Genomic DNA, 22,388 nt, shown 5'->3' with positions numbered 1-22,388 from the left:
CGCAGCTCTCCTATCCCCTCATTTTCTGCCGAAAGAAAACCAACGGCGTGCGCATTCCACCCTCCGTGCCCCCGAGGTGGGGGGGCAAGTGACCCCCGCGAGAGCACGAAACCGTGGCTTTCCGCTCTCACTCTCAGTCACGAGGAACCTCGATGACCTCCTTCCTCCATCACTACATCCGAGTTATGGGGCACACGCAACTGTCTATCGCATGTTTCCTCCCTCACGCGCGCTTTCCGCTATCCCGAGCTCAGCCTGTCACGCACAGAAAAATTTTAGTCGCTTCGCGCCGCTGGTGTCATTGTTCTCGATCGCGTGAAACACACGCGACGCCTGCGTGTCTCATTTTTCCCTTCTTTACCGTCTTGCGGCGGCCGGGGCTGAAAGAGTCCAAGAGCCGACTAGAAGGGGTTGTCTCTCTTCTCGCGGATGCAAACGTGATCTCCGCGCGAGGCCATGGAGCGCCCGCGGGAGCCTCGGAGGCCGCCGCGGACTGCGACACACGTCTTTTTGAATCTCGAGGGCGCAGCGCGTCCAAGGAGAGGAATGAGGCGACAGGCTGCCGCGCGCGAGCCGCAGCGGGCAGAGGCCAACGAGTCAGCGGATCCGCCTGGGGATGACGGGTCGCAGGTTCGAGACCCGAGGCAAAGCCAGGCAGCACAAACACGTCGCGCTTGGCCTCACAACGAGGCTGAGACGGCCTGCAAACCTCGAGTCGCCGGACAACCGACGAACGGAGGGGCTGCCGCGGATTGCGAGAGGGCGTGGGCTGCGGAAAGCGAGAAGCCGACGCTCTCGGCGCACCCCCTCCCCTCCACAGAGGCCCCACACAGACAAGACGAGCGACCTCTGGGGAACGCTTGCGCGCAAGAAGGGAGAGGGCGGGCAAGAAAGCCAGCGAAACACAAAAGAGGCATGCGGCGAAAGCGTCGCACGGTCGGAGGCGAGACGGAGAAGCTCTGCCAGCTCGGAAGTCGCGCGAGAAAGCCACGAAAGTGCCGAGCCGCCCCGCCGCCGCCCGCTGCCACGGGGTCTTCGCGGCCACGCTCACGAGGCTGCTCAGCTGCAAAGCGGCGCGCGACCTCCCCAGGAGCTTTGGATGATGAAGCCCTGGCGACTGTCATCGTCTCCGCGGCAGCTCGAGACAGGCTTCGCGGCGATGAGAGGCCGCGCGCGGAAGGCGATGAGGCGCGGAGGGCCTCTGCACGGGGCACCTTCGATCGAGTAGATGGCGGAGAAGCGGCAGCCATCCCCCTATCCGAGCAGGCACGCGACGCTGAAGCAGCACACCGCCCAGTATCTCATGAAGCCTCCCGCCCATCCACCGAGTTCCCCGGAGATACCCGGCGCCTACCCGGGTGTCTAGGCACTCCTCCTTGTGAGGGCAGCGAGCTGAACCCACAAAGGGCGAACGAGGACTTCCCGCCGCCCGATACCCCAGAAAGGATAGAACGCTGCTCGCCCCCCGTGACAAGCTCTCTCTCCCCCAACCGGCCGCTGGCTGCACCTGCGCTCCTGAGTCCGGCGGTGAGTGCGCCACCTGCATTGCCCGCATGTGAACCCCTCCTGGCGCATGCGTCCGCGCCGCGTCAGCCACCACCGGGTCCCGCCCCTGTCGAGAGCCTCGTCTCGTCGTCCTCCGCTTGGTCGCCGGAACAGTGCAGTGCGACGACCGGCGCGGCGGAGGCGGTCGCGGCCGCGGCTCGCGAAGGGCCGCATCTGATCCCTCTGCGTCTTCTGCGGCTGCTGCTGGACAAAGGCACTCAGGCCCCGCCCAAGGCCGCGGTCTCCTCCGCTTCGCCGCGCCTTCGCTCCCGCCCTTCAGTGCCTGCAACAGTTGCCGCCTGCGCCTGGGCTGCAGGCGCTGCAGGCCCCCCGGGCCGTGCGGCAGGCAAAGTGGCAGTCGGCACCGAGATGCAGCTCGGAGACGACGCCAGCACCTCCCGGCTTTCAGGAAACGAGGACGCGCTCGAAGGCCTCAGAGGCTCTGCGGAGCCGCCTGAGGAGGCACACTGCCGTACAGGCTGGCCGTCTTCCGTGCCGCTCTCGCTGAAGCCCTCCCAGGGATTGTCGGCGCTCTTTCCTGCGGCATCTGGAGCCCACGCCCCGTCGGCGCGCAGCTCCGCAGTGTCGCCCTCGCAAGCGGCGGGACCGAGCGCCGCCCCTTCATGCCTCTCGGGGCCGCTTGGAGGCGCAGCTGCCGTCGACACGAACCCAGCGCCTCCCGGCAGAGACTGGCAGAGGCGTGCGGCTCCACCGGCCGCGCCGGGCGGCAGCGGCGCCGAGCCAGCCGACGCTGACATCCGAGAAGACGAAAGGAGCAACTCTAGAAGAGGTTCTGGAGTCCGAGCGCCGACGCCTGGGACGGATGCTGAAAAGCATGCGCCAGCAACTCGAAAGAGGAAGTCAACCGACAACTGCCCGGAGAGACCGCACGGCCGTCAATCTCGTTTGATTCTCGGCTCGCTGAGAACCTCGGAGGGCTGCAAACTACCAGCCGCCGACGTGCAGCGCGGCGCAGACACTCGTGCGGAGGCCTGGGTCGCCGGGTGCGCAGGAGGCGCTCCTGAGTCCGCGCGTTCAGTCGAGAACGCGCGGCTCGGATCGGGCATGTCTGCGGGTCTCGTGGGGGCGGGCGTGCGAACTCTGCCGCTGTCGCCGGCAAGCTCGCTTCCGCGCTCGCGGGCACAGGCGCACGCGACGGCCTTGCCGCAGGACTTGAAGGCTGGCGGGGGTCTGCTGGGGGAGGCCTCATTGCAAGCGGACGCGCGCGAGCCAGAGTTCGAAAAGGCCGGCAGCGTGACGTCGTGGCACGTTCACACGATGGCTGGCGAGAGAGTGGGAGAGAGAAGCGGAGACGGGGCGAGGGGCTGGAGCCCTACATCTGGACCTCAGCACGTTCAGAGCGCTCGCCGGAGACGCCTGCGCCCTCCTTCGGGAGCGGCGGAGCCCGGGGGGGCGGGCGAAGGCGGCGACGGTCGAGAGCTGCGGGAGGACCTGACGGGAGGCGCGGAGACCCCGTCTGACGGTCCGCTGGTCACGCGGCCGGAGGCGCCACAGTCGCGCCCTGAATCCTCTGTTTTTGAGGCGGCTGCCAGCGGGCGGGGGCCGACAGACAGCGGGCTTCCTTGCGTTGAGGCCATTAGGCCTCTGGCGGTTGTCGAGCGAGGCACCCTGCCGGCGGGGCCTTCTCGCCTTCCGCGACACGCGCAGGGGAGCGAGCAGCTGAAGCCTGAGGGCAAAGGCGCTGAGCAGAGCCCTTCGCTCTCCGCAAATGGAGCAGGTGTAGCCGTGTCGTCGGCGTCACGCCCTTCTTCGCATGCCGAGGGCAACGCCTGGGCCGCGAGCGAGGCGTACACCGCAGTCTCCATTCGGGAGTTTTTCAAAAAGCACTACAAGGGCCCGAGTCTTCCTCCGCATCCGTCCAGCGCGCTCGCTTTCGGCACCAGCAGCGAGAGCGAAGGCGAAGAAGGGCTCGCTGCGAGAAGAAAGAAGAAGGAGCGAAGAGTCAACGCGGGCGCCGCTGACGCGCTCTGGCAGCCCCATTTCCACCCCCACAATCAGGTGCGTCCCTCAAGGCAGAGGCGAGTCTGCAAGAAGCAAGTCTACGTATACGTCTGGGCGCCTTCAGCGAAGCCCATATTTGCCCTCCTTCTACGTTGACACAGATAGATTGAGCGGCCCCACGGCATTCAGCGATGTTGGCTGCGGACTGCTGGATCGCGCACCCGTTCGCCTTTTTGTGCCTTTTTTTCCAGCCCATGCCTACGACCTCCGCGCCCGCTGCCCGCGCACTCTCGCCTCCGCGTTCATCTCTCCACGTTGGGCGTTCATTGCTTCGCTGCGTGTCGTCTTTGCCCAGGAGTTCCGCGTGCGTTACAGATACAAGGGAAGCATGCGCCTGAAGACCGTATCCTGCGCGCGATTCGGACGAGAAGGAGCCAAGCGGCTGACGGCGGCGTTCGTGGACAGGTGGCGGCTGACAGGGCGGTGCATCGCGGCGAAGACGCATCGTTCGCGCCTGGCGCTTGTCGACTTGCCGCAGGACACGCATCTCCTTCCTGGCTACGACAAGAAACGCGGCGGCAGCCTCGCGGCCTCCGCCATTTTCTCGAGTGCATGTCCTTCTCTATCGCCCTTCGCCATCTCCGCGATCGGACCCTTCACGCGCCCGCCTTCACTCTCGGCGCCCTCCTTTCCATGCCTCGCGTCGCCTCCTGCAACCCCCGCCCTGGGCGTCGGTGCCGCGTCGCCTCTCTTTTTCGCCTCTCCGCCTGGTCTCGCGGCGTCGCTGCCACTCGCTGCGAGGCTCCCTGTCCCTCCCGCGGGTCCGGCGTCTGCTGCGCGCCTCCCTTTTTCCGAAGAGGCGAAGGCCAGCTCGCCGGCCTTTCCCGCAGGGGCGAAGCCGCGCCTCTGCCTCCACGGGCAAGGTGAGGCTGGCGCTGCGCACGCGGAGGGCGCGGACTCTGAAGAGCTGCTGCTGAACCCCACGATATCGGCGAACCTCGCTCACAAGCTCGAAGAGGCTCTCCTGGCCTCGAGAAGCTTCCCCGGGGACCCCGCCGCTTCGCCGCCCCTCGTCGGTGGGATAGAGGCCCGTGGAGCCTCCGCGCCTGATGGCCTCGCCGTGCGTGGACCAGCTGCGAGTCCGCTGGCGGCGGTGCTTGGCGCCGGCCGCTTGGATCTCGGTACGACGAAACCAGAGAAAACCAAAAACGCTGAGGCAGTGCGACGGCAGACCTGGCCCAGTCCCCCCCCCGCCCCCCGTCCCCCCCCCAGGGAGGGCGCCCCTCCTCTCCGCGCGCGAAACGCCGCCAGCTCCAGGCGCAGGGCGCCGCGCGTGCCGAGTCACGAATGAGCACGTTCCCTCGAGCGATGAAAACGCTAAAGGCACGGGATCCAATAGGAAGGTATCTCGCGCGGCGATGGATCCCCGCCTGCCGCATGGCTTTGCAGCGGCCCGCAGCCTACTACGGCCTCGGGAGATTGAGACGCGGTCGCGATGCTTTGTCTTGTTTGCATGCCTTCAGCACTTCACCGCTGCTCTCCTCCCGTGGCTCCCTCTCCCGCCGCCGTCGAGTCCTCCGCGCAGGTGCTCAGCTCTCCCTCTGTTGCGCCCGCGTCGAGCTCCGCGCCGGTGCTGCCTGCGCCTGCTCGCACGATCGACAAGGCTATGGGCCGAACTCCTTCCACCTCACGGGTCGAGGGATTCGTTTCTTTGGCTCCGCGTGCGTCGCCCTCCAGCCCGGCCTTCGCGTCTCCGTCGCCCTCTCCGGCTGCCTCTGTCTCGCCTCTCTGGGCCGCTGCCTCCGCGGCATCCGCCGGGCCTCGACCCTCGAGTGGCGCCCACGGGGTGCCCTTCGCGCCGGCTTGGCAACTTCCTCAACAGGCGTGCGCGGATCCCCGCTCCAGCCTGTTGCCGTTGTCCGCTGCGTGGTCTGCCGGCCTGTCTCTGTCTCCTCCCGCCGCCCCTGGCAACCGGGCCTTAGCGCCTTTCGCGACATCGCTAGCGTCGCTGCTCACGCCCCTCCTCTCGGCGTCGGCGAGGCTCGCGGCGATGCGTTCGCCGGCTCTCAGTGAGCGCACCGAACTCGCGCAGCACGTGCGAGGGCAACTCGGCTGCCATTCAGAGTGGAGCGGCGGCTCCCACGGCAGCGATATCCGCCCGGCTCAGCCACGCGACGCCAGGGGCTTCGGAGAGCGCCTCTCCTTTGCGGAGGGATTAGACTGGATGGGCGCCTCAGTCCGCAGCGGGCGAACCGACGAGAGCCCCGGCCGGGGCAGGCAGGGGCCGACAGGAGCCGGAAGCGGCGAGAGAGAGGAATTCGTTGTGTGCAAAACTGGAGAGCCTAAATCACGGGAGGTGGTGTGTTCTTCTCCGGGAGACCCGTGGAGAGCACGAGATAGGGAAACTGAAGAAGCAGAGAGGTCGCGTCTTCAGGGAAAGATGATACTTCCTCCGCAAAGAAGCGCTTCGGCTGACCGCAACCGATTCATGTGGCATCAAACTCCCCCAGAGCGGCCAAGGGGCGGGGAACGGGGCAAACCTGACAACGTCCCTAGCGCTGCTTCGCCTGCTGGAGAGACGCAGTGGCTCGCCGACGAGGCAGCGACTTTAGCAAACGAAGCACTTCCGCGGCGCCTCCTCTCGCAGAACGTCTCAGCAGCAGAGGCCAGCAATTTGACAGAAAACCTCGGTCGCGCCAATCTCAGAGGCGAAATGGCTGCGCCTCCTGTGTCCTCAGGATCTCCTTTCGAGGCCTCGAGCGAGCGCCTAAAGCACGCCGAGCCGCCACGCGTACGTGCGGGCACGGGGGCGCCACAAACCGATACTGTTCCTTGTCTTCTGTGCGGCAGTGAGAGTTATGGAGTCGAGAGAGTGCGATATGAAAACATCTCCGTGCCCGCGTTTCCTTCTCTCGCCGCCTCCCCATCCCCGCTCCCCAAGCCCGACACGTCGCAGCCGCCCTCAACGCCCCTGCCTCTGCCTTCCGATTGCGTCTGCGGCGGCGTGGGCGCCAGAGGCTTCGCCGTGGAGCCGCCCGCCGAGCGGGAGACGAATCTGCCGTTGCGTGTGGCAGGGGAGTTCTCTTCGTGCCGCCGCTCGCAGGAGAGAGAGAGACAGGTGTCTCCTCATCACGGGGTGAGGGTTGTGTGGCAGGGGGTGGCGCCCTGCAGCTCGAGCCCTGTCTGTCTGCCTGTTCTGCCTTCACGCGCCGGCCTTGGCCCTGCCTCTGGCTCCCCCGTCCCCGCCGCGGCCCACCGCCCATTACCGGCTGCTTCTGACTCGCAGCTCGCTTTGTTTCCGCCGCTCGCGATCCCGCAGGAGGGCAACCTTCGCGCTCCCGTCTTCGGGTCTGTGCCCTTTGCTTCGCGTTGTGAGGAGTCCGCCGGCCAGGGTAGCGCATCGCTTAAGCCCTTCGCGCGGCCTCTCCACGAGGTTTACCCCAGCCACGCAGGTAGGAATGCAGGAGTTCTCCTCGGGCTGAGGGGAGGCTCACTACGGGGAGGGGGGGGGCCGCTGGTCAGTCTGAGCCCGGGCGTCGGGACGCTGAGCCGCTTGGCTGCCGAGTGACTTTCATCACAGACAGGCAGCCAGCAGCGCTTCAGGCGAGAGGGGCGCGGTGACTGGAGACGGCGGCGCGCTGCGCTGCGCTTCGCACCATAGGGGCGGCCAACACAGGCGGAGACGCGAAGGCTCTGAGCGCCAGAAACGCTCAGCGAAAAAAGTGACAGGGACAACAGCGCTTTCGCTCTGCGGAATTGAGCTATGAAGCGAAGGGCGGCACAGTGTCTTGCCAGCCGGGGGGGACGGAAGGAGGGAGGGCGGGGTCCGTCGGCGAATTCGAGAACGGGCCCAGTGGTGCATGCGCACGTATCTACTGCTGATCCACGCAGAAGCCAGTGCGTGTTGTACGCTGAATGTGGCATGTGGGGAGCGGCCTGTGGCGACTGGATCCTCACGTCTCTCTCTTGAACTCTTCCGTTTAGCTGGGACGCGACGACTGCTTTGCGTGGCGGCCGTCCTCTGCGGTACTCGAATAGTAGAGACGTTGGGGGAGCGACTGTGCGAAGTCGTTTGTATAAGCCTGGCGATCCCACACCCAAGCAACGTACAGTCTGCACTTCCTGCTCTAGAGGTGAAGCTAAGTAGTCACTCTAGATATTAAGACGTTCAGCCATTTCAATTCACACCTACTTGCAATCGGCGTCAGATAGTAGACTGCATCCCGCAGCTACGCTACATTGTGAAAGGCTAAATCAAAGCAGGCGGTCAAGTGGCAGACGTTACCACGAGCCCGAAGACTCGGTATCACCGGTTGTTTGAGGCGCAGCGAACCCACACCTGCTTAGCATTCGTACTGCACTCCGCCAGGTGGGAAAACTCACAATCTCTCTCCGAACAAGCCTCTGTCAACTTCGCGTCTCCCGGACAAGACGGATACCCGCATTGACGCTCAGGCCCGCGGCCATGGCACACCGCTCATGCACCACACGGCGCTCCTTCAGCGTGGAGACGCATAGGCTGTTTCCAAAGGCAGAAAAGAAGCGCGAATTGTCTATCAACACAGTGCCACATACTCTTCAGTCAACAGCGCGGGCATTGGACGCGATTGTATCTACGAAGGCGTCCGGGGCATCCCTGCTGTGCTGCAGATGTCTCTTTTTCGCCCTGGATTTCCGCTCCGCGATCGTCGATCGAAAACAACTGCACCGCGTATAGCGCCGAAGCCCGCCGCAGCCTGAGCGGAAGAGTCCTAGAAGGCCTCGTCGGCCTATACCCTAAACCCTTGGCCTAATCGACAGAGTTGTCATTAGAAGTTGTGGCGCCCCCCTTCAATTGCTCGAATGACAAACATTCCTTGTACCGCAAAAAAGCAGTTGAAAAGAAACTCCAAATGGGCGCGAAGCGAGAGGAAGAATCCGTCATCCCTCAGTCGGCGCAGGATCAGCTCCACTCCTTCGGCGCCTGCGGCGAACACAAACAGGTCATAGAGGGCATGTCAGAATGCTTTAGGCCAGGCGATGATCCCGTCAAGCGCGGACAGCGCGAGCAGCGAGAGACTGGTCCTTTCACGCGCCTACAGCCACAGGCTGAGCTGGCTTTTCTCAGTGGGCAGTACGCCGCAGCGCCACGAGACTGGCTTCGACCTGTCCGCGCCCCGCGCTGTCTGCTGCCAGAGGGTCGCGGCTTGAGCTTGAAGAACACGACGCAGAAAGCAACTCCCCTTCTGGTCGTTGGCATGATCTCAAAGTACCAGAAGTCATGTGGTCTATATAATATAACGCGGCACTCTCCAGAGAAAGGTAGTTTATATACATCTAGAAATGTGTTTTTCGCGAGCTTCGTGTGCTTCGTTACCATAGGAGTAGCCGACTAGATTGCAGACGGCGAGCAAAATGACGTTCATGGTGCCTGCGAGGATACAAAGGTGCTTGAAAACAATCTTCCCTCGTATGTCTGGCCCGTTGTACAGACGGGAGACCCAGCCGAGCACCGGCCGGCCGCGAGGTGAGACGAGACCCGCGATGTGTCGCCTGGGGTTTGCCTGCTTCATGCGTCCTCGCTGCCGCCCGTATTCCTCTCTGTGCTGGTCGCCGCTCCCGCTCGCCAGGAAGTCGTCCGAAGGGCGTTGTTCGCGTCTGCTCTTCTGCCGTCGTTTGTTGCCCTCCCCTTCAGCGCCGCCCGCTCGAAGCTCGTCCCCGCTTTCGGAGGCAACGCGGGTCGTCCCCTGATTCCACCCCGCCCCTCGTCTGCCTTGTCTGTCGTCCGCTTGCAAAGGCCTCTCTTCTCTGTCGCTGCGACTGCCCTCTTTGTCTCCGCTGGCTAGAAAAACCCCTGAGAACTGGTGGCGCTTGCCGTCGTCCTCTCCTCCACGTGGATTCTCCGCGTCGTCGACTGTCACGCTCACCGCGTCCTCTGTTTCGCAGCTGCTTGCCCCCCCGTGCCTCGCGCGAACGGCGCATGCTGGGCCGTCTGAGTCAAGCTGCAGCTTGCCGGCATTTCGTTCAGCACACCTGCCTCCTGCGGCGGCGACCCTGTCTCCTCGCCCGATTGCTTTGGCGGTTGGAGACAGGAAGGCCCAGTAGCGGAGCGCCCCCTCAGGCACGAGACAGCCCGCGCAGCCCAGCGCCCAGAAGAAAACGTTCGTGCTGAATTCGTGCCAAAGCGCCACGTAAGAAAAGACAAGGAAGGTCGAGACGAAACGCGCGCCGAGCTTAGACCATCCCGCAGTTTCCACGCGATGTCGCGGCGAGGCTGTCGCTGCTTCGGCGCCGCTTCGAGGACCGAAAGATCCCGAGGGAGGTGTCTTCCTCTGAGTCTCGTGCCCGTAGGCGAGGAGAGACTGGATCTGTCTGTTGACTGGGACGTACATGTAGCGAATCAGGTATAAATTGAAGCTCCGATGCCAACTCCTCCAAAATTGCTCTGTGCTGGAAAAAAGGAAACAGGAAACGCAGCCGCGGGCGGTTCGTAACTTCACCAAGCTACATCTCGAACGCCAATATCACCTTCCATATGCTGTTTACAAGGTGCGCGCGCATGCGGCGACCTGCACACGGACTCATAAATACATACACATATATAGATAGAGAGACACACAGATACACATGGGCAATTAGGCACGCGGATGCGCACGACCGCGGGCATGTGTGCAAACGCGCTACTTAAAGTGCGGAATCAATACGTGCGGGTTACTAAAACCACTCAAATGTAAACAGAAGGTGTGTAATACAATTGGAATGGAACCTGCAGAAGGTGCAAGGCAGTCTACAGGTGGTGAGCAGCGGCTGTGCTCCCTCCCCGCTTCAGAGACGGATCCCGGCCCAGCGCTTGACAAAGGGTGAGATCCCGGTCTTTTTCCACGTACCTGTAGTTGTTGTACAGACACCGAACCATGTTTTCTGGGGGCACTGCTCCAGCCGCCATGCTCCACAGACGAAAGAAGCGCCACAGGCAAAGGAACTTGAGCCACATGAAGCAGAGAACCGAGACGCTCATTGTGAAGAGCTGCCAGATCTGCGAGAGGGAGGAAGCAGAGCACAGCGTGGCGGGAGACATACAGTGCATGCAAGACTGTCTCACGCAACGACTCCAGAACGCGGTGCGTCGCAGGGGGGTCCATCTGATCTGGATGAGGCGAGTTGCGAAATAGTGGCGGACGCAAACCCCCCCCAGACTCCCGGGCTGCCCCCTCCCTTACCTGCATTTTTCTCCACAGGTAGATATTGCGCAGCTGCGTCACTAGGGCGTTGACCGGCAGGTAGCGCAGGTGGAGCTCCAGAAGCAAAACAACAAGAATCCATCGAAGGAAATATGGGAGGACGTATCTGCCAAGCAGCTTCCCGTAGACCGAGGTGGGCATATCCAGAAGGTACGGAGAAGCGCCTAACCCGAAAGGGCAGAAATCATTCTCGTCCTTGTCCTGTGGCGAGGAAGTTTTGGCGATGGAACATCCGTTTGCTGCTCCAGCCCTCGCGGACGCCGGCCTACGCGTGCCTCCCTCAGCCGCGCGTTCATCCTGAACCAGCCTCAGGCCGGCAGACGGAGGTTCCGAAGCGACGCCGGAAGAGCCTTTCTCGCGATGAACCAGTGAGGGAGGGCGCAGTTCCAGGTCTGCTTCCGCGTGGTGTTGTTCTACCAAAGAGCTGGCAGCAGGGTACGCGGAAGACAGGCAAGAAGCAGGGGATAGTGAAACCCCAAGCGCTCGCGACGCGCATGCCGTCAAGAGCGAGACGCCTCGAGGAAGGACTTTCATGCCCTTCGCATGTGCGCACCCGACGTCCTGCTCAGAACGGGGCTCCGAATGTTTCCCCTCCCACGAGGCAGCGAATTCCGCGTTGGGTGTTGAAGCACACGGTGCGAGATCCGTCTCTTTCTCGGCGGCCTCCGCAGAGGGGCTCAGATATGCGTTATGCCCCAGAAGCACCCACCACGGAAACGCAGCTTGGCGGTTCCACGAGTTGTACGTGAAGTGCGGACCTGCGAGGTAAGTCGGCGCGAAAAACACGTAGGCGAGATACCGTGCGATGGAGCCGTAGGTGCTGTAGGGGATGTCGGGGCTGTCGCTTGGAAAAAACCTCTCATCGTCGAAGGGGCTCGGGCACAGTTCAGGCACAGCAGGTCTGCATGCTTGCCGTGCAGAATGTTCGCCTATTCCGGCTGGCGCGTGGCTTCCCAATGGATGCCGGGCTCCTCCATCGCTGCTGTCCTTCTCCTGTTCGCCGGTCTCAGGCGCCCACCTCGCTTTGGCGGCTTCCGCCCCCCCTCGAATGTTGCCAGTCTCTGACCGCGACTGCAGCGTGCGCTGATGCAGTTGGTAGGCCCAAACTTTATCGAGGTTGAACGACAGCAGCTTTAAGGCAATCATGCGCACACAGTCGTGAAGCGAGTAGCGCGGCCGCACAAAGGCAAAGAAAAACATCTCGACAGGCAGCAGCGAGGGATGAATGAAGGCGAGAGAAAACTGCGGCGTCAGGCCGTGGAGGACGAGCATGGCGAAATGGAGACCGACACTAAGTGTAACCACTACAGTGCACCGGTGAGTTGTCAAGAGGTGTCTGCCGGCCTGCAGGAAGGAGACTGAGGATGCGAAGGCGGGCGAGCGCGAGGCAGGCTGAAGCGGCGGCGCGACTGAATGGCCATTTGAAGTCATGACAGGCGAGGGCGGAGACGCCGCAGAGTCTGGGGTGGAGAGCAGCATAGTGAAGGAGTAGTTCAACAGAGCGTGAAACAGCAGAACAAGAAGGTGAATCGAATGCAGGTAGGCTGCCAACCCCAAGCCCAGCAGCAGCTCGAAGCCACACTGGACACGCTGTGTGGCGATCCAGGCTCTCCTTGCTGCAGACGAGCGAGGCGGGTGTAAAAGCCTTCCTAAATCAGTGCCCCCAGACAAAGGCGAACTTTCGGCGGCAGCGCGCGAGTCTCCCGCTGAAGCCCCGCGATAGCCGGGCGTCCCACACGGGCGTTCCACGCACCATGTCGGAGACGAAACGTGGCTCGCGGTCTGTGGCGCGCGACGCAAGAGCTTGAAAAACGCGTGAGGCGCCCCTCCGCGGGCAGCTGTGGAGTAGCGCCTGCAGAAGAAGCGAAACGCGAACTTCCTCAAGAAAAACGCAAGGATACCGTGGACGCACATCAGAAGGAAAAGAAGCGGGAACGCGTTGCGCAGCTCCCGGTACTGTCCATCGCTCTGATCGAGGAGGTACGACGAGCGACCACGGGCTGCATCACGCACACCAGATCCGTAGACAGGCGGGAGTCCTGGCGATTCCACAGGCGTGTAGATGAAGAAGCGGAAGGGAAGCACGCTTGACAGGAACTCGAAGGGCACGAGGAGCACGGCGTACAGGACCCGCAGAAGAAAGCGCAGCGGGCGCAGCGCAGAGAAGAAATACTCTGCGCACCGCGCAGTGAACAAGTCAGCCGACGACCCAGGATGAACGAGCACCTGGCCGTATACGTACTGCTGATTCTCTTCGAAGTACGGAATCAAGCAGCAGTAGTAAAAGGCTCCGATGGCGAAAACGTGGCCTGCAAGCCACAGGGTAGCTTCCAGGTGACTCCACGAGAAAATGCGGCAGTTGGAGCAACGTCCGCACCGCGCAGTTGACGACTGCGCCACCGATCCACGTGAACAGACGCCTCGCGTCAAACAGCTGCTTCGGGCGGACAGAGCAGGGGGGGCATTGAGACAAGGAAACGCGACGCGGCGGCGTCGAGAGAGACAGTTTCTCCACGAGTACGCCTCGTGAGTGGGAGCGACGACTTGCCTCTGCGCGGGAGCCGCGTGCACCCTCACACCGCCAGAGGACCACTCCTCTTCTGGAACGAGGCGCGAAGCCTCCCCTGCCACAGTGCAAGCCATTGATTGTCCAGCAAGTGCCGGGAGGTGAAGCAGGAATCGCCGACTGGCCTTGTAGCCGGCGCGGTGTTGGGCCCGCGAGCGCATTTAAGAAGCCGGCGGCAGGCCTCTGTGCATGGTGTCTCGAGGGTCAGCTGATGCTTTGGGTCCCTTCAGCGAACGACGGAATCACGCGTCTGCCAGGAGCCCGCACCTCAAGCGAAAGTCACACGCGAGACGGACAGGGGTGCAGGCCCTGCGAGGTTTGCCGCCTTGCAGACGGGCCCTGAGACTCCTCGGCGTCAATGTGAGACGCCGCCAGGAAAGGGCGCGACGTAAGATGAGGGTGAAGAAACGGATCTTAAGGTGTGACTTTTCATGCTGTCTCTGGGGCTTCCGACGCGCCAGCATGCATCTGCAGACTGCCGCTTCGTGGGTTACCCGTAGGGCCGAATGGGAGACAAGCACATTCTGTCTCTGCCAGAGCCGCACCACCCGACCACCTGCGAGGTTTTGTAGAGTGATGACGCGTAGAACGGCAAATTTCGTGCGGAAAATGCCACAGCGTCTCCCCTTTCTGTGAAGACGTATTGCTCAATTATTCGAGAGCGCGGTCTTCGTGGTGCGGCCGCATGCGCCGGCGACAAACTGGCGCTGGAACGCCTGTCACCCGTCACCCGCTGCAAACCCGAGGTCTGCTTCCATGCGCAACAGATGGATGATGAAACTCTTGCCTCTTCACGTAGGAAAACAGGCACCCAAATATTTCCCGCGAGTGATAAGGCAAATGACGTAGCAACTGAGCTTCCCTGTCTCGCCTCACCGCCGCTGAGTGGCACCCTGATTGTGGTGTCGAGCTAAATCAGGGTCCCTTGTGGCGTCATGGTGACCACACACCAGTTTCGCATTCTCAGCTTCTGGTGCGGTATTGGGACACAGTTTAGCCTTTCGCGTTGGCCCGATATCTTTTCTCTGGTCAGCGTGTGTCTGCTCACATGTGCCCGCCCAACACCCCCCAGAAAGACGGTGCTACAACAGTTTGCCAGCAGGTGCCACAGCAAGTCTGGGGCCACCGTCCGACAGTTTACGCGTTGTTCACACTCTATTGCTGTCCCATGCCAGTGAAAAGTTGATCGCCTCTTCACACTATTCGTTATTCTATAGTTCAAAGGCCACGCACAATTCCCAGAGTCCAGCGTGACACGCCAAGCTTGGTCCTCGATTCGGGCCGGGCTGCAGACGCTTTCTCGTTGCGGCTCCGCTTTGCCAGTGTTTTCACCCTATTAAGAAATGTTAGGCCCCAGAGCATCATTATTTGACGAGGGGATACGCGTATCTGCAGTTGTTACAAGGGTGTGGGAGCCTAGTGACGCTTTAGCTATGCCTTTCTGCTGCAAATTTGTGTGGCGATTCGTCTTTTAGCTGAACGAAGCGCTCTGCTTCATCGAGTAACTTTATGTTTCCGTGCAAGGTAGTCAGCCTAAACGGGCAGGTCCGCATTCACAACGGGCCATACCGTGCCAGCTGTTTGCCTGTCCAAATCTTATTTCTACATATAGGGCTATTTCATGCAGGGGATCCGCTTCGAGAGCATGTCTACTTTGTAAGACCCAAATCTATGAGCCACTGATGTTTACTGCCGGTCGTGTGGCTCGTTCGTGTCTGTGGTACAAGCCGCTCCATGTTGGCCTAATACGTTGGTGGTTGTGTACTTCTAGGTGGCGATCGTGGCAGAGCAGAGTTTCCACCCGCAGATGCGCTCTGCTCTTCCTCTATAACTCTGTTTCGCTGTAGCAATGAAACGAGAACACACACTAGCAAGCCAAGTGCTCCGACAACTGTCGTGACGGCCAGTACACGAATGGTCTCTACTAGGTGGGGTCCAAGAACGACCCGCGAAAGCGGTGAATGATGGCGAAGGCCACATGCGAGCCGGCATGCACCCAAAGAACTGCACGAAAATATTTGCTAAGAGGAAGTTAGCCTGCACAAGCCGTTATCTGGGCGAGCGAAGGGGCCCTACGGTACCAAGACAGTTTGTGTGGCACTTTAAGAACCTGTCACACAAGCTACAAGCTGGTAGGTTCGCATTCGGTACTCTTAAGTGTTTAGAAACACATTTTCTGGCGGATTGCTGGTACTGCGCTCTTGTCAATCGGACGACAGGACGCGGAGGGGAGGGGCAAACGGCTTCGCCGGTATTTTTGCTCTGAGAATTGAGTCGTCACTTCAGCTCTCCAGTGCTCTCGCCTGCCATTGTCGCTGAACAACCTGGATAATCTCAGTCAAAAGTGATCGGCTCAAGGAGGAATACGGCATCTTGTCGCACAAGTCTGGGCAGATTATTATGCCATACCATCAGGCCCGCGTACTGCATTGAAGCCATGGCTATGTTCACGCTCGCTAGATCCTCTATCTCGCCTAGCAAGGGCGACCCCCGCGATCATGCCAGAAATGCAAGCTTGGGGCTAGCCGCGCCAGCAGCGGCATCGGCAGGCAGCTTCGTCCCCAGGACGAGTCTATTTTCCCAGCGGTCACGGCCGATCCCAGGCACCACATCAAAACACAAACGTGCGCTGGTCGCCGCTTCCAATTATTGACAGCTGCAAATTATTTGCTGTGTTTTAAGCAGATGGACAACGCATATGCCTTCGTCCAGCCCTCTTCGAGGAGGGAAGCGGGATGTCCGAGTCCGCTGCCTTTACGACAGTTGGCGGGGAAGCTGATGGAGCGCACGGAGACCGCAAGGACCGCCGGCGTATCACCCCGGATCTAGCTGCGCTGCATTCGATATGTCAATCCACTCCGTTGAGGATTTTTCCCTGCTGCCTATCCATGCAAGATTTTAGCACGCTGTATCCTCTCAGGTACTTTCAGGTACTTAATAACGACAACACCAGTCACCGGTCCGTTCATCAGTAACACCCCGTCGAACACGGTCTAGTGGGAGCCCCGATCAGATGTATCCGCGGTCGCTAGTGGCGATACTTTTATGTTCTTCGCTTTGTTGCCCTTCGAAGTGTCAGCACGATTCAGTGGTGAACCACGGGTGCTAAGGGGACGAGACACGAAGCGTACACCGGAAAAACTAAGCGATGTCCTAGGGTAGGCATTTCACAGTCAGTTTTAAGGGGTTCCACCCATTGTTCTAGGACCTTTCCTTTCCAGTGTCATCGTTGTAGCAAGACCCGATGCCACTTGCGGGAGAGAATGGTGGGGTCCCGCTCTGCGGGGATGGTTTATCGCTTATACTAACGAACAGTTATAGTGACTACAGCTTCCAAGAGAACGTGATTACGCTGATAATGAAATACTAGTCTGCAAGATTGGCTCAGTGTGAAGTGTTTGATGTCGGACGACTGCTATAGGCCTGAGACGGTGTCATCTTCTGGAGAAACCAGATCTGTCTGGGCCTACGACAGTAATAAGTTTGCAGTGCTTCACTTCTCGTGGCTTGTGGCGGGATCTGTCAGCAGAAGTTGGTAGACTGTTCATTCTATAGAGAGTCTTGTTGCTTCGCGTCCTTACGAGCATCGCGTGTTACCTCTTGCGCCCAGCTGAAGTGAAATCTCACAAATTTATCTGTGAGCTGACCGCGGGTTCTTCGAAAGAAACGGGATGTGACGTAGAGGCCCACAAATGGTCAAGAGTTCTACTATCTGTCAGGTGTCTTCCTGGATTGCTTGCCAGTTAGCCAAACGTCGAGTTTTTGGCTGTGGGTTCGGAAAAAGCTAGAAGGGGCTCTGTGGCTTCTTAGTGGCCGGCGGTTCAGTCGCGCTTCACCCAACTGCAGGACGGGCCGCTCGTAAGAGGATGGATGGCAGGGGGTTCGACGCCACCATACAGCTCCGCCAGAGCCTTCCAGGTGTCACGTGTCGCTCACCGTCACGCTTATGGCAAAAAGATACCTGCGGATGGATCTGCCGCTGGTTCAGTCTCTACCGACCGGTGGAATAAGACTATGACCCAGCCGAGCTTATGAGAGTGTGTAAAAGCCTTGGATATCTGTCGGCTCGAGTGTTCTTGCTGGTGCTCCTGGATTGTGCTGAGATGTTGCATCGCCTGGCAGGCTTCATTTTCCGTTCTTCGGGCAGTCGCCACAAGCTTTCGTCCTTTCTGGCCCTCAACCCGTTCACGGGCACGTTGTTTGGAGTTGATGGTATAGGGTTTAGACGCGCACGAAGTGACTCTTCGGGAGCGCTGATTCGGTAGCAAGGTACCTGTTCTTCTTCGATGTCCATCACTTGCCTTACCTGCGAGACATACCAGCGCATGCTGCGCTGCTGTGTAACCGATAAGGAATCAGAAGGGACCTTCATGATGGAGTCCTTCTCAGCGCGACCTACTTTCGTTAGTCACCGTGCTTCTCCATTTCCATCGCAGAGTCCCTCTTGTTGCTCGCAAAACCAGACGGGCTCTTCTTCTGACGCTCTTGCTGGTATGAAGCGTGGTGACGAGTGCAATTATTTTACTCCATCTCCCGACGAGTATCAATACCGTGTACCGCCACGGTGCCAGCTTCAGATCAAGCAAAATAAAATCTCAAAAGGGGATGGCGAGGCGACCTGTCTGGCAGACGGTCACGTACGAAGCGAAGACGAGTTGTGCGAGCTGCATCCTGAGCTTCGTTGCATTGGTCAACCGTTGCCTCTGGGACGACCAGTTTATCCCGACGCCATACCTATATCCCCCCAGATTCTCTCTGCGGGGAACGACTCACTCTACAGCATGTCCCCCCTGAAATCGCTCTGTATGCTCCGGGATACGCATCGCAGCGAATCCTCATTTCGGCGACCAGAAAATGAGCGTAACGCCTACCTACCGCAGTGGGTCCGCGACGGTCCCCCGTACGCTCGTGCGTTCATTGAAAGTGTGCTCACGCCTGAAGTCTACGAGTCGCACGGTGTCCTGAATGGGAGTCCACGCTGTCGTTATGCTTGCAGTGGGGAAGGGTACGCTGAACACTTATCGCCACGCTCTCCGGGCGGGTCTCTGAATGGGCCTCTCCAATCTACCTATTTTCAACACTACGGAGAAGCCGCTGTCAGACTAGGCGGTGGTGGTGTAGGCCCCGGCGACTCTCCCTTCACCTTTCCCGCAAGGGGCGTCCTACCCGAGGGTGTAGGATCTCGATTTGCATCTGATCTCGCGCCCGACCGTTTCCATGATCACGTAGTACTCCCAGCACATTCTGTGTCAGTAACACCTTGCTTGGATCAGCACTATGTGGACTCTTGGAATTGTAGCGAAGAAGGCAGGCCCGATGCTGGTCGCCCTTACATCATGCGCGGTAACCCAGTGGACAGGATCGGCCGTGAAGGGCTCCACGTCACAGAGCCAACAGAGGACGCAGAACTTGGAAAACAACTACAGACCTCTCGGACGCAACGTCCTTGCCACATGGAAGAGGTTAACAGCATTGGCGCCTCTCGTGGAGAACAACATAAGCACAGTCCATTTCCTGTGGAGGCACAGAAGGGGGAGAGGGGTTCCTTGGGTTTCAGTGAAGGCCAAAAAGGCCAAAACGTCTCTGAAAACTCGCTTAGTGGGGCGAGCACAGCGGTGAAGGCGAAGGTCAGCGAGGAAGTGTGGCATGAAGCTGTACCGGACTTGGGGGCACCAGCTGTTTCATCTCCAATGGGGGCGACCCGCGTGGGAGCCTTGCCTCTGAAGAGCGCCCTTCGCAAGCAGAGAAAGCAGAACGGTGAACGGGACGCCAGTGGCTATTCGAAAGAAATGAATCGGGGGTGGCACCCTCATAAAAGAGTTTCCTGGCGCATGCATTCTCCACCGCAGCCGGAGCAGTTTTCCGTCTCTGCCGGTCATCCCATCGACTATGCAAAAAGCAATCTACAAGCACCGAGCCACTTTGGAGACGTTCGGACGGATACTGACTTGTACCGAACTTCAGTCGATGTTGCAGCAGGATGTGGAGAAACGGGCCAAGCCTTATGTGAGAGGGAACCGCCGGTGGCTGGCCTCCCGCCGTGGTGCTTCCACAACTCTGGCCGCTTTCGTTGCTGCGAGCAAATAAAACTACTTCGAACCATGGTGGCACTAGAGGCCCGGAAGAGGATCGCCATCCAGCAACAGCAACGAGGTGGCGAGACCGTCACTAGGCGCCTGGGCATCATGCAACACGGTACGTAAAGGTGAAGCCATGGCCGCGATAGGAAAGGCAGTGATTTGAGTGGGGACTGCGTGGTGGCTAGGTCTAGAGAAATACGATTGAAAGCCTCCTGTTCCCAGTGCTGCCCACTTACCGGCTGTTGGTGGTACCTAGAGGCGGGATAGCGCCGAACGAAACAAACGAGAGAGTAATCTTGCTGTTCGTATCAAGTGAGGAAAGGGTGGAAAGGAGGGCTCCGGGATGTGATATTAAAGAAGTGCTGCATCATGCAAGGAAATGTGCTTCTGCGCTTGTCATGCGTATGACCGTAGGTATGCGTGCCGCAGTTGAGACGACAAACTCTCAACTGGAGCAAGGATACTTGCACACACAACAACAGCAGCAACAGGCGTTCGCCTTCCTAAACCATATGTGCATTGGTAGAGGATGTGAGAGAAACAGGTAGGCTTTTTTTGAAAGTACCAATCATGGTTGCCCAGTGCGGTCGCAGATCAGAGGGCATTAGCATCGTATTCATCATGCACTTATGCCCACTCGCGGAAGTACAGCAAATGGAGAGCAACCAAGGAAAGCAAATACGAATCTTGTCGTCGTCTGCCTTTTTTGTCAAAGATGATTCTGACGGGGGCCTCGATGCGTCGGCTCAGGTTTCCGTTCCGGTCCCGCCAGGGACATGGCACCAGTAACCGCTGAGGCTGTATTAGTTTCCGGAAGAGACAGATACTTGGTGTTTCTTTTTTCTCGACACCATTCGTTGCATTATTTGGGGTGCGATCTGAGAAGAGGAGTATCTTTCAAGTGGCACATGTGCATCAAGGAGAGCTGTCCATCTTCAACAGGCTTGTTAGCGTGCATCGCGGTATCCTCACCTGACTTTAAGCTACAGAGACTTGCTTCTAAACTGCGGCGCAGTCGCCGAAGCCTCTTGGGGGTTGTCATGCCGTTTACTTATGAGTCCTCATTTTTCTCTCTAGGAGCCTGCTTCTCTGTTCCATGCACTCCTTGGTTTGCATCCGAACGAATCGTCTACTCTACATGCTTTACCGAGTGGACGTTGCTATGTGGGGTAAATACTGACAGGTGACTTTCGGCTTGCCTGAATGATTACACCCAACGAATCGCCCTGCTGGCGCACCGGGTCCCGACGCCCGTTCAGTGGGCGTTCAGAGTGCGCCTGTATGAAACTCTGAAGCTGTATTAATTCCATCTGAAAGAACTAGGATGCCGGATTCTTGGGTTGCCCACGAACCCCTCCCGCAGGGAACTGTAGACGCAAAACTCTTGCTACAAAGTATCCCCCAGTTCTGTTAGCGACCCCAGCTACTCCTCACATCAAACGACACCATCCGCTTCTAGTGCTACTTCGAGCAGATGTTACCCAGTATTCAGTAAGAGAATCAAATAGCCACCCAGAGAGCTCGCTGAGAACGCTTCGGAAAACCGCGCAGCTGCGGCTGCTCCCCGGCACGTCCAGTTATTTGCCGTAACCGCATAAATGGAGTACCAGTATACGTTTTATAGATCGCTAGTTTGTATGTCCATGATGGCAACGCTGGCTCGACCTGATAGCTTAGCATAAATGCCCCGGAAGTATTATGTGCGCGTCCAAATCTCAAAGTACGCATCTCTGTGCCGAGGCCCCATGTTCATAGCGGCACTAGACGAGTTTCGTAACGCATTGCAGGCACCGGGGGGTTGTGAAGGAATTCATCCTCAGGCTAATGTGGAACATGTGAAAATGGTGTCATTTTTCAGTCTGCCTAACGAGAGGGAATCGCATCGCCGCTGCGGTTAAACTGCCCGCCCTGCTCGTCCTTCCTTCCTTCAGAACTGAGCAGTTCAGCAGAAACGCGCGTTGTCGGGAAGCCACAGTATGTAAGACCAAGCCCGAACCGCCATGGGTCAGAAACGAGGGAGCCTCGGACTTTGTTCATAATGTCTCGCCAACTTTCAAAACAAAAGAAAGTAAACAGTGCATCAGAGTAATTTGTCGGGGGGGATGCATGAATCAACACACTACAAAAATAATACAGATGCACGACCCTTCCTTCATCACGACGTCGCTGCGGTGGATTTTTACCGGGCATCATTCTGCGACATCCTATGTTATCTGGATGAGAGCTCGTCTGCACTGCGAAATAGTTCCTCCCGCTCCGTAATTCCCGAGGCTTCAAGGATGTTTCGCCGTCGCAAGTCTTGTGCCACAGTTCAACGAGCATATCCAGCATAGCGTAGACAGCCACGATCTAGCCATCTCCAGCCCAGAAATTCCTTTCTTCAATTTAAAAGTTTGTTACGATTTCCGCCTAAAAACGACTCTCCCTCGAGACAGCGCAACCATGTGAGACACAACTGCACACAAGGCTGGATCCCTCGCGTCGGTTTTTCTGCGTAGCATTCCGTTTGGGGTCACGCCTGCTAGCTGGGCATTTCCACGTGAATGCACATGTTAGCCGCGCTGCAGAGTTTGCCTGTTGAATTGCATGTGCGATGGTAACTGAGACACGATTACCTTCCAGTTACCATGGTGGCTGTCTGTTCGACGGCTTACGTAGCAGACGTGTTCCAGCCTTGTACGAACCCGTACCCGTGCTAGACTGACATGAGCCTTTTCTGTCGTGTATCTGGGTGCAGTCTCAGCTCTCGACGAGAGACTCAAGGAATACCGTGCACCCGTCTTATCAATGCCAAGTAGATAGTTGTTGTCCGAGTGCAGGCCTTCGCAAACGCGGATGTCCGGCTATTTGCGGTTGTCGTCCAACGGCATATCCCTACGTCAGAGCATGCTTGTGTGTGTGTGTATCTGGGTGTCCTACAGGGATAGACCACCATCGTTTCAGAGCGTGCGCATGCCAGCTGGCCAGGAGAGCCGGCCCGCACACGCACGACTGAGAGGGCTCACATGGCCTGAA

At 59.3% G+C, this 22,388-nt stretch overlaps 2 protein-coding genes across 2 annotated transcripts; one reads left to right on the top strand and one right to left on the bottom strand.

The window, feature by feature from the left end:
• Nucleotides 1–546: 546 nt before the first annotated feature.
• On the top strand, nt 547–7,075 carry BESB_030380 (uncharacterized protein; the record flags this gene model as incomplete). The annotated part of the gene is made up of 3 exons (XM_029361706.1): nt 547–3,564; nt 3,863–4,688; nt 5,031–7,075. The coding sequence occupies 3 exons, from the start codon at nt 547–549 to the stop codon at nt 7,073–7,075; spliced, it is 5,889 nt and encodes a 1,962-aa protein (XP_029215173.1).
• A 1,240-nt stretch (nt 7,076–8,315) lies between these two features.
• Nucleotides 8,316–13,370, bottom strand: BESB_030370 (uncharacterized protein; the record flags this gene model as incomplete). Its single annotated transcript, XM_029361705.1, has 4 exons — nt 8,316–8,470; nt 8,864–9,936; nt 10,374–10,522; nt 10,707–13,370. The coding sequence occupies 4 exons, from the start codon at nt 13,368–13,370 to the stop codon at nt 8,316–8,318; spliced, it is 4,041 nt and encodes a 1,346-aa protein (XP_029215172.1).
• Nucleotides 13,371–22,388: the final 9,018 nt, after the last annotated feature.

The sequence above is a fragment of the Besnoitia besnoiti genome, chromosome XIII, assembly GCF_002563875.1.
Source record: "Besnoitia besnoiti strain Bb-Ger1 chromosome XIII, whole genome shotgun sequence".
NCBI lineage: Eukaryota > Apicomplexa > Conoidasida > Eucoccidiorida > Sarcocystidae > Besnoitia > Besnoitia besnoiti.
The sequence above is the reverse complement of the archived record's forward strand: the minus strand, read 5'-3'. Positions and strand labels throughout refer to the sequence as shown.